The sequence below is a fragment of the Rattus rattus genome, chromosome 3, assembly GCF_011064425.1.
Source record: "Rattus rattus isolate New Zealand chromosome 3, Rrattus_CSIRO_v1, whole genome shotgun sequence".
Lineage (NCBI taxonomy): Eukaryota > Metazoa > Chordata > Mammalia > Rodentia > Muridae > Rattus > Rattus rattus.
The window spans coordinates 22,777,595-22,794,756 of NC_046156.1; the positions used below are offsets into that span (position 1 = coordinate 22,777,595).

Genomic DNA, 17,162 nt, shown 5'->3' on the forward strand with positions numbered 1-17,162 from the left:
AGAAATGTGAGATATACATACATGCAGGCATACACATACACATACATACATACATACATACATACATACATACATACATACATACATACATACATATGGTTTGTGTGTAGTGTTGACTGTGTAGGCTTATACAAATTATATAAGAAACATGAGGCCCTTTTGCCTCTGTGAATAATTGATCCAAACCATTTGTCTTGGAGGAGAAATATGAGCAGGAGTTTCAGCATCTAAATGCCATTAGAAAGTCCCAGCTTTTGTCTCCTTTTATACAGAAAATGTCTTCACAGAGTTGAAATATAAAATTGATTCAGCAGTATTATGGATTCAACTGTTTGTATTAGTGAATGACTGAAATAAAGGTATGTGTGCAGCTACTGAACTTCCCAGAAAAACAAAACAAACAAACAAACAAAAAACCACACCCGTGTTGTAGAAGGTTGATTGATTAGAATTTCACGGTTGTATAAAGCTGCCATGTTACAGATTCAGGGACAAAATTTTCATTAGTCTCCTTTAGAGCCATTCATAGTCAACTTCTTTTTAAAAGTGTGTGTGTGTGTGCATGTGTCTGGTCTATGTGATATGTGTATATGGTGTGTGTGTGTGTGTGTGTGTGTGTATGCGTTGTGTGTGTGGTATATGTGTGTGTACATGTGTATGGTGTGTGTGCATGTGTAATGTTTTTGTGTGTAACTATGTTTGTGGTATGTGGTATGTGTGTGAGATATATATATATATATTGTGTGTGTGGTATATGTGCGTGTACATGTGTATGGTGTGTGTGTAATGTTTTTGTGTGTAACTGCATGTTTGTGGTATGTGGTGTGTGTGTTTGTGTGATATATATATATATATATATATATTGTGTGTGTGTACACACATGTATGTGTATGTTCTGATCAGAGGACTAGGCTTAGGAGTTAGCTTACCCTGGTACCTTGTAGAGTCCTGAGATAAGCATCAGTGCACCCCAGGGCCTCTACACACTCTTGAATACATTCTCAGTAGATTATCAGTGTTCACTAACCCTAACCCTGAAATCCTGAGCAGATGGCTGCAAGCTGTGACTTTTCTGCTTCACTGTAACCTGCCTACCTGCTGCCTGCAAATTTACTTAGTCATTTCCTTGCCTTACCACGGTTTTCCCCTTCAGTGATGACAAAACACTCTATAATTAAGTGCTTCTTTGTTGGAACATGTCACTCATGCAACCTGAATCTGTGTTCTCAGGTCCTGGTACTTCATATTTCACTCAGAACAAACTACCTCTTATACTCTTAAAAATGAGAGCTGTGTTTTGCATTATTGTGTATGATTATAACTAGATGAAGCATCATGACTATAACTTTTATTTTGATCATTTTCTAACTTTTTCCAGGGATCTAAAAGGACCTTGTTCATGTCTTTTGAACACTAAGCAATATCTAGACCTTCTATTTTCCCTCTTTTTTTGTCAATAAAGAAGTAAAGTAGAGTTTTGGGAATTAAAATCTTGCAGTATTTTCCTATTATGTAAATAGAAGCTTTGGTTAAGATTGGATCTTAAATAGGAAAAAACTGCTTATTTGAAGCTAAGAGTCTAGAAAAGAATTTTGATTTATGTTTAGCCATGTTGTTTTGAAAATATGCATAATTTTCTGTATAAAAATGATTGTCACTATAAATTATTGATACAATGTTCCTTTCAAATTAAAAATTCATTACAGTACTTTATAAGACAAATGAGACATTATTGAGTCTGAAAGAATAAGTAAAAAAAAGTTAATACAACTTTATTTTATTCTGAAAAAACAATTTGTGAGGATACAGAAATAGTCCAGGCAGGAGTATCACATGGCTTTTATCCACAGTGCAGTACAGGTTGTAACGGTGAGATCACTGGATCCCTTAGTAATGGCAGAAATAAACTAGACAGTGACGGTTTGGTATAAGGTGCTATGAATTAGCCTTGTTCCATTTCCTAGTAGGCAAAAAAAGATAAAGAGTCTTAGCATGTTCACCTGAGATTCACTAGTCAATCCCCTACTTAGAGTTGCTCCAGATGGCAGGTGGTGCTGTTGTATATAAAAAGTGGAAGCTTGTCTAAAGGAGGGACTCTAAGCACAACAACGCCGGGGCCACTGTCATGGGGCTCTGTGGTGATGCAACTGACCTGGAGTCATGATTTCCCTGTAAGCAACAGCTCGCCCATGCTCTTTATGACCATGCAATCACCCATAAGTCACTGGTTCACTAAACTAGGTTCGGATGGACCGTTACTATTATCTTTTATCTGTGCCCTGCTTTCCGTGATCCTATAGACTTGTTCGTAACGTGCCAGCAATTTATGCGACACTCATGCTCAATTTTCCATTACTTTCACATCGTTAGATTTGAGATATACGTTTTGAATAACCAATTTGTGACTTTAATTGTGTCTTCAGTAGTAATGTTCTTATTGTGTTATTTCCAGAAATGAAATTTTATGTTTCTATGAACTAGGTTTTCATTTATTAAACTTCCTAACTAATAAAAGTTGGCTGATCTCCACAATGCCACCCTTCCTTAAATAGGGAAGATACATGATTTAGTTCAAATGTGTTAAAAGAAGTACATTACCTCCAGACTGGTCTGGATAACTCAGGGACAGTTCCTGTAGAATTTGCAGCCTATACATTACTGTAGTGCACACTTCTCTGTTTTAGGACAAAGAACAAGAGTGTCATAGATATAAATACAGCTTCTACTAATGTTTAGTTTTGGACTCAACTCAGTTTCCTATGAAGAGAATCAAAGGCAATGCAAAGGTCCCTGATTGCCTTTGTGGCTCTGACAAGCTCCCCTGAGAGAGATCATCGGTGAGTGAAAAAGACCATCTCTCTCACCCTGTGAGTTAAATGAATGAGTTCAGGAGCTAGTTCAGTGTCAGCAGGCTTGGAGGATACTGGAACTGAACCCCTCCCTCAATAACCTGTAAACCCAGGGTTGACGATCATCAATCTATGCAGATCTGTCTGTGAGACCTGGGACTTGAAGACCTTAAAAAATGGGACTATTGTTTAATGTTGTAGCCAGCTTCAGTTTCCATGTATTTATATACATTAATGTAACAAAGAAAGCAATGATCCTAGGAGAGTTTTTGAGTTCAGAAAAACATGTTAATTAACACCAGTAAACACCTACTAAATATTAACAGAGAAGCCCTTTCCCAGAATTTTCTCAGAACAGACCAACTTGAACACAACGGCATGGCACATACTATAGATTCTATCTGGGAAAGCACCAGAGTAGGAAGGGCAGCACTCAGCAAATCCTTTCTCCAGATTGGCTTTCTATGGCCATGTTCCAACATTCAACAAGAATAAACATGTTTTAGAAATTAAATGTAAATGTTTAACACAGGAGGCATGATAGCATATCCAAGAACAATCCAGGGAACAAAATGCACTTGAGGTAAAAGGCCCTCTGCCTTTTCCGCCCCCTAGAACATCTCTCCCAGTTCTCCAAGGCATTGTTCACCATGGGTCATTATTTGGACTCTGTTCTGGCAAACCAGGAACTGGTCCTTTGGGCGGTCATTACTGGTCTGAAGAATGATTCTTATCTGTGGCTGTATTCAGGCTTCCTGGATTGTACAGGTCATTCTTGAATTGCTACCTAGTCTGGTTTTAAGAGCACTGAACACTGTCCACCAGGAGGCTTTATACAACTGCCCCCATCCTACAGACTCATTTCAAAGAGGTCTATAAATCACCTGGACAGGAACAAGTTTCTCAGGAGTAGCTGCTTGTTCTAGAGACTTTAAAAATTGTACCAAGCCTGACTAAACCACTGAGTGGAACAATAACAGTTTGTGCCATCATCCACTCTTGCCCCTTGAGTGTCTTAACTACAGTAAAGTATATTTGGTCTGACTTGTCTGGATTATTTCCACAGAGATCATAGGGCATCCCAAAGGAGACCTGGTGACAGTAGGGGATGATATTGAGTGGCATACTGAGGACTCCGAAACTCTCAATAAATAGTGACTGAGAAAATTAAAGACCAAATGACTTGCTGGACTTCATCTACGAGGAAGAAAGAATTGATGCTTAGTGCTAATCTTCAGTCTTTTGAAAATTAGCATAAAGACGTTATTGACAGAGGACAAATTAAACCTAAGCGAATATGCTGGCTCAGCTTTCACCATGACTAAAAGAGGTTCAGATTATTGAAAAAGAGTTAAAAAGATTGCATCAATTTTTGGGTAAAATATTAATCCCTAAGTTTAGATAACATATTATTAAAGATGAGCTTAGTGCTTACCTTCTCAGCTTCAGTGATGAAGCTTTAACTTTATTTCATTCAAGTTTCTCAGTTTATTTACTTTTTATTTTTTTTTGTTCAGTGTGGCATTTTGGATAGCACTTAGACCTTGGCATTCCACTCTGGCTTCTTGCTAGCTGTAGACCAATGGTGTAGTCCTAATGCCCTCAGTATTGGTCTGAGTTCTACGGTGACATGCATTCAACTCACCTCTGTCCTTTATGGGATGCTATGTACAAATTTATATCACTTAGTGCATCTTACTTATGCTCTAGGATAGTTTAACATCAACTTTCAATTAAGACTAATCACTTTTCACATTGTTATGATATTATATATCAACACCATTCACCCAAGTGACATATAATTATCCCACTTTCTATTATAACATGTTTTGTTTTGTGTCTATGAAATTATTTTTACTTAAGTTTTTATTATATGTGCAAAATCTTATAAAGCACCTGCCTTTCAGATCCGTCATGTTTCTATGGTTAGTATTCACTCTTCGGTTTTTAAATATCAGTGGTATAATCATCATAATTTATGGGCATCCTGTTCCCCAAACCCACCTGCTGTAAGCTTGGTCAGTCTCAGAGACTACCCAGTAGCTCCATCCCCAAGCTTCCTTTGGCTACACTTCTTTAATTTCCATGTTCATTACACTTTAGTTTATATGCATTCTAAAACAGGACATCTTAAAAATTTCTGCTTATGATCACTTTCGCCTAAAATTTCTTCCTATCTCCCCAGCTACACAGTATAAGGTATATAAAATAGTATACAAGTCAAACATTTGTTGATTATAAATCATAAGAACATTTATTTTAAGTATATACATATAGATAGACATGCTTTGTATCATTTATTAAAGACAATCTTATCTGCATGCTAACCCATGTGTTTAATTTCAGCTAAAGAATTCAATATCAGCTGAATATTTGATACTTGAGACACAAAGCATCTTCATGTTTTATCAACTTTGTTAATGCTCTATAATGACCAATCTTGAAAACATGACAGAAAAAAATGAAAAATTAATATTTATAGAAATTTTTAAAGAACGGATACCTTGTTCTAGTGACAAGCTAAAATTTACCAAGTGATATTTCATGAAATTGAAGTGATCATTTCAAATTGTATTTTTTTAAAAAAATTAATCATCCTATTGCAGTACAATTCAAAGGTGCATTAATTTGATGCCCACACTGAGGAATAGCAGTGTTAAATATTAAAAGGTTGATTCATATAATTAAACCCTGTTTCTGTCGGAGCAGAGAACTTTGTATGGACAGTAATAACACTGCAGTTCACAGCATGCTTTAGTTTGGAATCTGAGCTGTAGTGTTTCAAGTAGTATGCATTGGCTTTGCATGTACGACAATGTGCACAGTGCAAAATGTGCCTGTCTTATGTTCAGAATCAAGTCTGTAGTGAGGCTGCACAGTGTAAGCTAGGAACACACGTCCAGAAACACCTAAGCTTCAGTATGCATTTAATGTGGAATTGAATTATGGTTGCCAGGAGTTCAGAAATCTCTTTTTTTTACTGGATATATTTCTTTATTTACATTTCAAATGTTATTCCCTTTCCTGGTTTCCTGTCCATAAGCCCTCTATCCCCTCCCCCATAAAAGTGCTCCCCCTCATCCACCCCCCGACATTCCCCTGCACTAGGAGTCCAACCTAATCAGGACGAAGGGCTTCCCCTTCCACTGGTAACTAACAAGGCTATTCTTTGCTACACATGCAGTTGAAGTCCAGGGTCAGTCCATGTATAGTCTTTCGGTAGTGGTTTAGTTCCTGGAAGCTCTGGTTGGTTGGCTTTGTTGTTCATATGGGGTTGCAGCTCTTTCAATCCTTTCGCTAATTCCCCCAAAGGGAGTCCCGTTCTCAGTTCAGTAGTTTGCTGCTAACATTGACCTCTGTATTTGACATGTTCTGGTTGTGTCTCTCAGGAGAGATCTATATCCAATTCCTGTCAGCATGTGCTTCTTAACTTCATTCATCTTAACTAGTTTTGATGGAGATATATACATATATACATATATATATATGTATATATATATATATATATCATAACATGTGGGGCAGGGTCTGAAATGGTTGTTCCTTCAGTCTCTACTCTAAACTTTGCCTCCATATCCCCTCCTATGAATATTTTTGTTCCCCCTTTTAAGAAGGAGTGGAAGCATCCACATTTTGGTCATCCTTCTTCTTGAGCTTCATGTGGTCTGTGGATTGCATCTTGCGTAATTTGAGCTTTTGTGCTAATGTTCACATATCAATGAGTGCATGCCATGTATGCTTTTCTGTGACTGGGTTACCTCACTCAGGATGATATTTTCTAATTCTATCCATTTGCCTATGAATTTCATGGAGCCATTGTTTTTGATAGCTGAGTAGTACTACATTGTGTAGATGTACCACATTTTCTGAATCCATTCCTCTATTGTAGGACATCTGGGTTCTTTCCAGCTTTTGGCTATTATAAACAAGGCTGCTATGAACTTAGTGGAGCATGCTTCTTTGTTGTATGTTGGAGCATCATTTGGGTATATGCCCACGAGAGGAATAGCTGGGTCCTTAGGTAGTGCAATGTCCAATTTTCTGAGGAACCTCCAGACTGATTTACAGAATGGTTGTACCAGTCTGCAATCCCACCAACAATGGAAGAGTGTTCCTCTTTCTCCACATCCTTGCCAGCATCTGCTGCACCTGAGCTTTTTATCTTAACCATTCTGACTGGTATGAGGTGGAATCTCAGGGTTGTTTTGATTTTCATTTCCATGACAACTAAGGATATTGAACATTTCTTTAGGTGCTTTTTGGCCATTCGATAATCCTCAGCTGAGAATGTTTTGTTTAGCTCTGTACCCCATTTTTAATAGGGTTATTTGGCTCTCTGGAGTCTAACTTCTTGAGTTCTTTGTATATTTTGGATATTAGCCTTTTATCGAATGTAGGATTGGTAAAGATCTTTTCCCAATCCATTGGTTGCCATTTTGTCCTTATGACAGTGTCCTTTGCCTTACAGAAGCTTTGCAGTTTTATGAGGTCCCATTTGTCAATTCTTGATCTTAGCGCATAAACCATTTCTTAAATCTTAGCTCATAGGGTCCTGATCCAGGGTTTAAAGAGCTGGAGTCAAAGGTATACAAATGAGTACATTTCTCTGTATGTATATATTTATGTAACCCCTACTCAGACCAAGATAGACAGTAATTCCTGAGCTACAGCAGGCTGCCTCAGCCTGACCCACTAACCCTTGTCTCAAACATCCTTATCTGTGTCTAGTGGATTCCATATTTCTGCTCTGTGTGCTTGTTCATTTCACTCACTGTTAGCTTTTGATTTATCCACATCAATGTAGCCACAGCACATTCCTTCTCATTGCTGCACAGTACAGCGTTTTATAATATCAGAACTCTAGGAGAATTTGCCTTTTGAGAACTAACCTATAATTCACTGTAATCTGTTGAAATTGCTCTGAAGAAATGTTCTGTTTCCCCTTGTGGTTGACTTAATGTTTTTCTTTCTTGGTATAGAAAGTTTTATAATAACAATTAAACTAAGGTCACTGTAATCAAGGTTTGGGTTCTTTAAAAGTTTTTTCCAGTTGCATCCCCATTGATTCACAAAGCTGGTACCTCATATTCATTATTCCAAGAGTTAAAAAAAGATTAAAAATCTTGGGTGGGTAAGATGGCTCAGTGGGTAAAAATTTTTTCCACATAGGACCAACAGCCTAAGTTTGATCCAAAAATCCCAAATCTCTGGTAGAACGAGAGAACTGACTTCTGAAAGTTGTCTTCTCATTGCCATGTGATGTGTATGCAGCATACCTATTACATGTCTCATACCCATACATACAACACATACACATACATACATACATACATACATACATACATACATACATACATACCATACACACATAAATAAGTTTATTTTTATTGGAATTTCTAAATTTATATTTCAAATGTTATTCCCTTTCCTGGTTTCCTGTCCATAAGCCCCCTATTCCCTCCCTCTCCCCTTCTTCTATAAGGGTGTTCCCCTCCCCATCCACCCCCCTTCCCCACCCCCAACATTCCCTTACACTGGGGGTCTAACCTTAGTAGGATCAAGGGATTCTCCTTCCTTTGGTGCCCAACAAGGCCATCCTCTGCTACATATGCAGCTGGAGCCATGGGTCAGTCCATGTATAGTCTTTGGGTAGTGGTTTAGTCTCTGGGAGTTCTGGTTGGTTGGCATTGTTGTTTTTATGGGGTTGAAAGCCCCTTTAGCTCTTTCAATCCTTTCTCTAATTCCTCCAACAGGGGTCCCATTCTCAGTTCAATGGTTTCTTGCTAGCATTCGCCTCTGTATTTGACATGCTCTAGCTGTGTCTGTCAGGAGACATCTATATCCGGTTCCTGTCAACATGTACTTCTTAGCTTCATCAATCTTATCTAGTTTTTGTGACTGTATATATGGGCCACATATGGGAAAGGCTCTGAATGTCCATTCCTTCAGTCTCTGCTCCATACTTTGCCCCCATATCCCCTCCAAGGAATATTTTTGTTCCCCCTTTTAAGAAGGAGTGAAGCATCCATGCTTTGGTCATCCTTCTTCTTGAGCTTCATGTGGTCTGTGGATTGTATCTTGGGTAATTTGAGCTTTTGGGCTAATATCCATGTATTGGTGAGTGCATACCATGTGCGTTTTTCTGTGATCAGGTTACCTCACTCAGGATGATATTTTCTAGTTGACTCCATTTGCCTATGAATTTCATGAAGTCATTATTTTTGATAGCTGAGTAGTACTCCATTGTGTAGATGAACCACATTTTCTGTGTCCATTTCTCCATTGAAGAGCATCTGGATTCTTTCCAGCTTCTGGCTATTATAAATAAAACTGTCTATATAGCTGTTATTAGCATGTATTAGGTATACATAATAATGGGGTTTCATTATAAAAGGCTTTGATTCCATTCACCCTCATTTCCCATTTCTTTTCCCCTCCCATTACCCCTTTTTCCTCAGCAACTAGATCATTTCTCCTTCAGAATATTGTATTTGTATTCACATGTGGTGTAAGCACAGATTTATGTAATGTGTTCACATGTTCCTATAGATACATTCACATATGTATACAGGTTTGTTTGCTTATACATATATGCATATGTGTGAGGAGGTCAGAGGTTTATGTAAGATGCTTTTCTCAATAGCTTTCCATCTTACAGGGTCTCTTACTAAACCTGAAGTTCACAGTCTTAGCTGGATTTGCTAGCCCATGAGTTCCAGAGAACTACTTGTCTCCAGCCCTGCATTGTACAAGTTAAAAATGCTACATCCAACTTCTTCTTCCTTCCTTCTTTCCTTCCTCCTTCTTTCCCTCCTTCCTTCCTTCCTTCCTTCCTTCCTTTCTTTCTTTCTTTCTTTCTTTCTTTCTTTCTTTCTTTCTTTCTTTCTTTCCGTGAGTTTTGGAGCTCAGGCCTCATGCTAGTACAGAAGGCTCTTTATCAACTGACCTCTTTCTGAAATCCCTCTACAGGGATTCAGTGAAGCCTTTTCTCATTTGACCTCAAGATTTTGTGTTATTCACGCTATCCATGTTATTCATTATTATTGCTTTTTATTTTAAGCCACTCGATCATGTTTTCCTACATTGCTTTCATTTCATCCTTTTTAAACATCTGCTTTGAAGCACCCAGCTTTGTTTCAGGTTGAAAATTAAAATATTTCCATTTTCTCTTATTTGGTTAGAGTTACCCCCAACATATTTTAAATTATCTGTGGCTATTGTGAAGGGAGTGGTTTCCCATAATTTCTTTCTCAGCCTGATTATCATTTGTATAAAGGAAGGCTAGAGAAAGATCTTTATGATAAGAACTTCAAATCTCTCAAGAAAGAAATCAAAGAAGATCTCAGAAAATAGAGAGATCTCCCATGCTCATGGACTGGCAGAATTAACATAGTAAAAATGACCATCCTACCAAAGGCAATCTACAGATTCAATGCAATGCCCATTAAATCCTAACACAATTCTTCAAAACATGGAAAGAGCAATTCTTAAATTCATCTGGAAAGGCAAGAAACCCAGAATAATGAAAACAATTCTTAATAATAAAAGAAGGGCTGGGGGAATCACCATCCCTGACTCAAGCTCTACTACAGAGCAATAGTGGTACAGAGACAGACAGGTTGATCAATGGCATAGAAATGAAGACCCAGAAATAAAACCACATACTTACATATACTTGATCATTGACAAAGAAACCAAAAATATACAATGGAAAAAAGAAAGCATCTTCAATAAATGGTGCTGGCCTAACAGGCTGTATGTATGTAGAAAAATGAAAATAGTCCCATATTTGTCACCATACACAAAGCTCAAGTCCAAGTGGATCAAAGACCTCAACATAAAACCAGATACCTTGAATCTAATAGAAGAGAAAGTGGGAAAGACCCCTGAATTCATTGGCACAGGGGGAAATTTCCTAAACAGAACTCCAATGGCTCATGCTGCAAGATCAAGAATTGATAAATGGGACCTCATGAAACTAGAGAGCTTCTGTAAGGCAAAGGACATAGTCAATAAGACAAATCAAATCAGTAAACTACAGATTGGGAAAAAAAATCTTCACTAATCCCACATACAATAGAGGGCTAATATCCAAAATATATGAAGAACTCAAGAAGCTAACCCCCCAAGAAAACCAAACAACCAATCAAAAAATGGGTATAGAACTAAACCCGAAAATTTACAACAGAGGAACCTTGAATGGCTGAGAAGCACATAAAGAAATGTTCAAAGTCCTTAGTAATCAGAGAAATGCAAATCAAAACAACCCTGAGATTCCACCTTATACCAGTAAGAATGGCTAAGATCAAAACCTCAGGTGAAAACACATGTTGGTGAAGATGTAGAAAAAGAGGAACACTCATCCTCCATTGCTGGTGGGATTGTGAACTAGTACAACCACACTGGAAATCGATTTGGGGGTTTCTCAGAAAATTGGAAATACAACTACCTAAAGACCTAGAAATACCACTCTTGGGAATATACCCAAAAGATGCCGTACAATACCACAAGAATACATGTTCCACTATGTTCACCTTATTTGTGATAGCCAGAAGCTGGAAACAACCCAGGTGTCCCACAACAGAAGAATGGACACAGAGAAATGTGGTTCATTTGCACAATGGAATACTACTCATCTCTTAAGAATGAGGACATCCTGAGTTTTGCAGGCAAATGGATGGAACGATAAAATGTCATACTGAATGATGTAACTCAGACACAAAATAACATGCATGATATGTTCTCACTAAAAGGGGATATTAGCCAAAAAAAAAGTACAGAATACCCAACAAACAGTCCACAGAACTCAAAAAGGTCAACAAGCTGAAGGGCCCAAGTAAGGAGGCCTCAGTCCCACTTGAGAAGGAGAAGAAAGCAACCGCAAGGGGAGAGGGAACGACATGGAAGGGAGAGTGAGCAGAGAGGGGAACATGATCTGGTATTAGGCGGGGGTAAAGGACTGAAGCCTTGAGGGCCAGGAGAAAGAATGGAAATAAGTGACCATGGGAGGAAGAAGGTTGGGAGGACCTCCAGAATGTACCAGAGACAGGGAAAGTGAAAGAGTCTCAGGACTCAAAGGGGGGGCGGACCCTAGATGAAATACCCTACAGTGGGGAGAGGGAACTTGTTGAGCCCACCTCCACCAGAAAGAAAGGGCATCAAGTGAGGGATGGGGTTATTATCCCACAGTCAAAACTCTAATCCATAAATTCTTCCTGTCTGAAAGAAATGCAGGGATGGAAATGGAGAAAAGGCTGAGGACAAGGAGGTCCAACAACAGGTCCAAAGTGGGATCTAGCTCAAGGGGAGGCCCAAAGACATGACACCATTACTGAGGCAATGGGGTGTTCACAAAGAGGGACCTATCATGACTGCCCTCAAAAGACCCAACAAGCAGCTGAAAGAGTCAGAGGCAGATATGTGCACCCAACCAATGAACAGAAGCTGCCGACCCCTCTGGTTGAATTAGAGAAAAGCTGGAGGAAGCTGAGGAGGAGGGCAACCCTGTAGGAGGACCAGCAGTCTCAATTAACCTGGACCCCAAGATTTCTCAGACACTGGAGCACCAACCAGGCAGCAGCATACACCAGCTGAGATGAGGCTCCCAACACATATACAGCAGAGGACTCCCAGGTCTGGGTTCAGTCAGAGGAGATGCACCTAACCCTCAAGAGACTGGAGACCCTGAAAGTTTAGAGGTCTGGTGGGGGATGAGGAGGAGGTATAGGATGTGGAACAGTCTGAGGATGGGCCAGGAGGGGAATAAAATCTTAGTGTAAAAATAAACAAATAATAAAGAGAAAGAAAGAGTTGTTAATCATATTCTATAGTTCATTGTCAAGATAACTTTGAAAAATATTACTCATTAATTAAAAACCCCAAATGTCTGCAAATGTGGGTTTTATTTGTTTTGCATACGTTGTATAAGGAAAATAAATCAGAACATAATCAGTTCCTCAAAAAATATTCCCAATTTCTAATCTACTTACTACTTTTAAAACTCTACCTGGAATATGTAGACTTTTTTTTTTAAAGAAAAAAAGGTTAAATTGTCTTTAACACTTGTTCTACTCAACCTCCAGTAGATTTTATACTCTGAAGGCCTGTCAGTTTCTCCCTTAATTATTTTCACTAGTCCTTATATGCTGAGTTGTATTTTTATTGTCATGACCACTGTTATTTTTATAATCATTAGTATGGTCCCATCAGATAAAAAAAAGAACAATTGGTACTTCTAGTGTTTACTCTGCTCATATTTGTGTAAATGGATGTTAGACTTTCTGTTTTCATATGGGCAGGAAAATATCCCTATTTGTTTTCTCCTTTGTTGTATTTGGTGCTGGTAAAAGGCTGGCTTCCCTGCCTGCTCATATAGACTGAAGGAGAAGGGAAAGACAAGGGTAGTTTGTGAACTTCTGCAGTGTTGGTCTTGGATGGTCCTTGAAGTGTCTTCTAAAACGTCCTCCCCTCTATTCTGAGGGATAGGGTGAATTTGTGCACTTGACTTATTTCTCACACTCAGCTTTAAGCCTGCCTTACAGGATCTTGACACAGATGCTCTGTGATGCAGTATCAGGTAGGCTCTGAGGATCCTAAGATTTTCTTGGCTCATATTTCCCATCAATCTTGGTTCTGAGTGGGAGACAGACTTTAGTTCTGTATTTTTTCTATAAGAACTTCCTGTGTATTTCAGTAACAACCTTTCATTACTTTAAATTTTAATAAATTTTTATTGTATATGGAGAGGTGTAGAGGTGCATAGGCAACAGCAAATGTGTGGAAGTCAGAGAACAACATATGGGACTCAGTTCTCTCCTTGCATGATGTTGGGGACAGAGATTGAACTAGGATGCTCGGGTTGACAGCAGTCATTTTACCCACTAAGCAGTCTATCCAGCCCACAACTTGTTAACCTACGACGTCATTAACCAGTCTAGCCAGTCCACAACTTGTTAACCTACGACGTCATTAACCTACATCCTGTTTGGTTTTCACTGTTGAGTTCCTTCATGTAAATACATTTTGTTTTGTTGGCTTGTACGAAGTCACATTTGTGCAATGAGTACAGAGAAGGCTCTTGCAAGGTGTGGACCGTGTTATAGCTTACTAGTTTTATAATCTGCATGATTACAATACGGTTAGTACTGTTCTACAATATTGGTATCTGCTATAGGCAAATTACCATGTTTCCCAAATTCTGTTTTACAAGTTTTGAGTCTAATAACCTGCTGTTAGCTTTTCAGCTATGAGAAAATTGAAACCTCTTTTCACCCCCTCCTTTTCTAGGAAATGCAAAAGATATCCTACTGCTCCATGAAGAAGATGCCAAGGAATGGGCTCTATACTTGAGAGAAATATTTATACATGTTGTAGAAAGAGAAGAAATCCTCTTATATCCGTTGCACAGTTTTTCTTTTTCACATTTGGAATCGCTACACTTAAATGCTTACAGATGTAAACTTCTGATATTATCTAATAATCTACTTAAAGACCTGACGCCAAAGAAGTGTCAGTTTCTGGAGAAGATACTTCACTCTACGGGAAGTGTTGTGACTCTGCTTTGTGGAATGGAGAGTTCAGATCCTTTCTATCGGTTACTAAATATCCCGAGAAAGAGCTGGGAGATCTCAACAGAGCAGGAGCCCGATGACTACCTCTCTGTCATCAGACAGATCTTAGACCAAGGTAGGGATGCCAAACCTTTGTTGACTGGTTTCAAATGTTTATTTGCTTATAGTTTCCAATTTAATGGCTGGAGACATAACCCAGGGTTTAAGAACAGTGGCTACTTGCTTTTCTAAAGGACTCAAGTTCAATCCCCAACACCCACATGGCAATAACTCCAATTTCAGGGGATCAAACACCCTCTCCTGGTCTCCCTGGGCACCGGAAACACTCATGGTAGAGTTGTTACACATGCAGACGAAATACCTATGTACAGAAAATTACCATCTTTCTTAAGGTTTGCAGTTTAAAAATTTAAAGTTTCCTTTAAGCCTATAAACAGCTGGTGTCAAGATAAGGTAAGAACATAGATGCTAACGTCACTTAAAAATGTTCTGTTTTGTCCAAAAAAAAAATTGCATTACTCTTCTTCATTTTTAGCTTCGTTCCAGTCAATGCTTACCATTGGTTCTAAAACTGGTTGGTGCATACATATATTCCTCAGGCAACTTGGATGCCACTATCATGGCACAAGAAAGCTCTGCTGTTCTGTGTGCCAGTTCGTTTCTAAAAGATAACATCTGGAATAACTGGTGAAGCCCAAACATCTGCCATCTACATATGTGCTGACACCAGCCCACAGTCCAAAGTCTGAAGGCTTGAGTTAGAGTCATAAAGCTTCTGACAGTCCTAACATTGCATGATATTTACTGTTATGAAATGAAATGCTGCTGTTTTCATTGACTTTAAATGGCAAATTTGATTTTGAGCATCGAGTCCTGGTAGAAATAACAGAACACAAGTTCTTGTTCATCAGATGGTGGCATTCCTGTTCAAAAGTCAGGTTCTTCCAACAATGTTCTAAGGAGCTCCCTCTGCAGGTTTCTGTTGTCACAGAGTGTGCCAGGCTCAGTTCCAACCTTGGTTTCTCAACTAACATGTAGCCTTCTACTCCCAGCCTTGTGGCTGTGGTTTACCTCTCACAGGGGAAGGGTACAGTTAGTATTTCGTATTGGCCATATCCGATGTCCAGGTTGGATCTTTGTCTGCATTCTCTGGAGAAGCCCTCATTGTTCACTTTAGTTCTTTAATGTCTGTTCTTTAGCATATAATGATTTGTCCAGCTCACATAGATTCCTACTCTTTATAGTTAGGGATCTGTGGAGTTTCTCGGGTCTCTCAGAAAAGTCCCAGACTGGCTGTTTCTCCCAATTGTCCAATGCCTGCCTGTAAACTCATCGTTCACCCCTTGTCCACACAAACCATGACTGTCATCTGTTCCTGCTGTGCATTTAGTGACATTTATCATCAGACCAGCAGTGCAACCACAACCTGTTGTCTTTAGCTCTTCCAGACCTGGGTCCAGCACATGTGGGAATTCTATAAATGCAGGGAACACACCTCCATCCCTTCTGCTTATCCTCAACGTGGTGATTATCTGCCACTGCTGAACCGGTACCACAGAATCTTAAACAGAACAAAGGAAAATAAAAATTTCCATTTTCTATTACTCTGGTCTTTACAAATTCAATGTATTTTTGTGTTTATACCTGTAGAGTGAGCACGTGTTTGTGTAGGTCATATGCACATATATGTGCAGGCTAGATATCAACATAATGTTTTTCTCTATCATGCTTAACCTTATTTTTTTCAGACACTATGTCTCATTAAGCCAAAAATTTATCAATTTAGCTTGTTAACCAGTGGTCTGCCTGGGTCCACCCACACCTCCAGGGATGGGGATAACTAATCTATCCTCCTGTGTACAAGTTTTATGTTTGTGCTGGGAGTCCAAACTCCAATTGAGACTCGGGCACATTATCAATGAAGCCACTTCCCTGCCCTCAAATTCAGTATCTTACAGGCCTGTTTTAGTTATCTGTTATTTTACAGCAACTTTCTGTAAAACTTAGCTATTTAAAACCATAAAAGAGGATTGCAAATCAGTTAGTAAGTTCCAGGAAGTAAGGTTATGTAATAAGGATAAAGTCACGGTGTCCAGAGCTGTAAACATCTGAAGACTCCCATGCATCTATGCTTGCTTATGTATGTATGTTTGTATGTATGTATGTATGTACGTATGTATATATATATATATATATATGTATATGTTTGACTATATGGATGTGTTTGTATGTATTCATTTATTTTCGTGTATATTAATGTGTCTGGGTATATATGTTTGAGTGTATAAGTGTTTTCATATGTTTCTGTTAGTAAATGTATGTGAATGTGTGCATAAATGTATGTTTACCTATGTGTGTGTATGTATGTATGTGTATATGTGTATGTATGACTATATGTTTATATGGGTTTTTGTATAATATGAATGTGTTTGTTTTTGTATATGTGCATGTATCTGTGTATACATGTGTACATATATGTTTCTCTGTGTATGTGTGTGAATGTGTGTGTATAAGTGTATGTTTGTGCATATGTGTGTGTGTGTATGTGTCTGTGTGTGTGTGGTTATGTGTATATAAGCTCAGATGTGTCCATACATGTGTGCATGTGTGTATGTGGTGTATGTTTATATGCATGTATGTAAGTATGTAAGCTAGAATGGAACTTTAACAGTTGGTGTTTCTCTTTGTTATTTTATCATCTGTTGATTGGCTAAAATTTACCCATAATAGACTAATGAAAAGG

General features: G+C 38.5%; 1 protein-coding gene across 2 annotated transcripts in view; it reads left to right on the plus strand.

Moving 5' to 3' along the window:
• Bank1 (B cell scaffold protein with ankyrin repeats 1) overlaps window positions 1-17,162 on the plus strand; it is a 284,609-nt gene that overhangs the window by 24,851 nt on the left and 242,596 nt on the right. The window contains exon 2 of one of the 2 annotated variants that reach the window (XM_032896620.1): window positions 14,136-14,534. The exons of the other annotated variant lie outside the window; for it this stretch is intronic. Coding sequence (XP_032752511.1) covers window positions 14,136-14,534 — 399 coding nt within the window. The remainder of the gene's footprint in view (window positions 1-14,135; window positions 14,535-17,162) is intronic. 2 annotated transcript variants of the gene reach the window in all.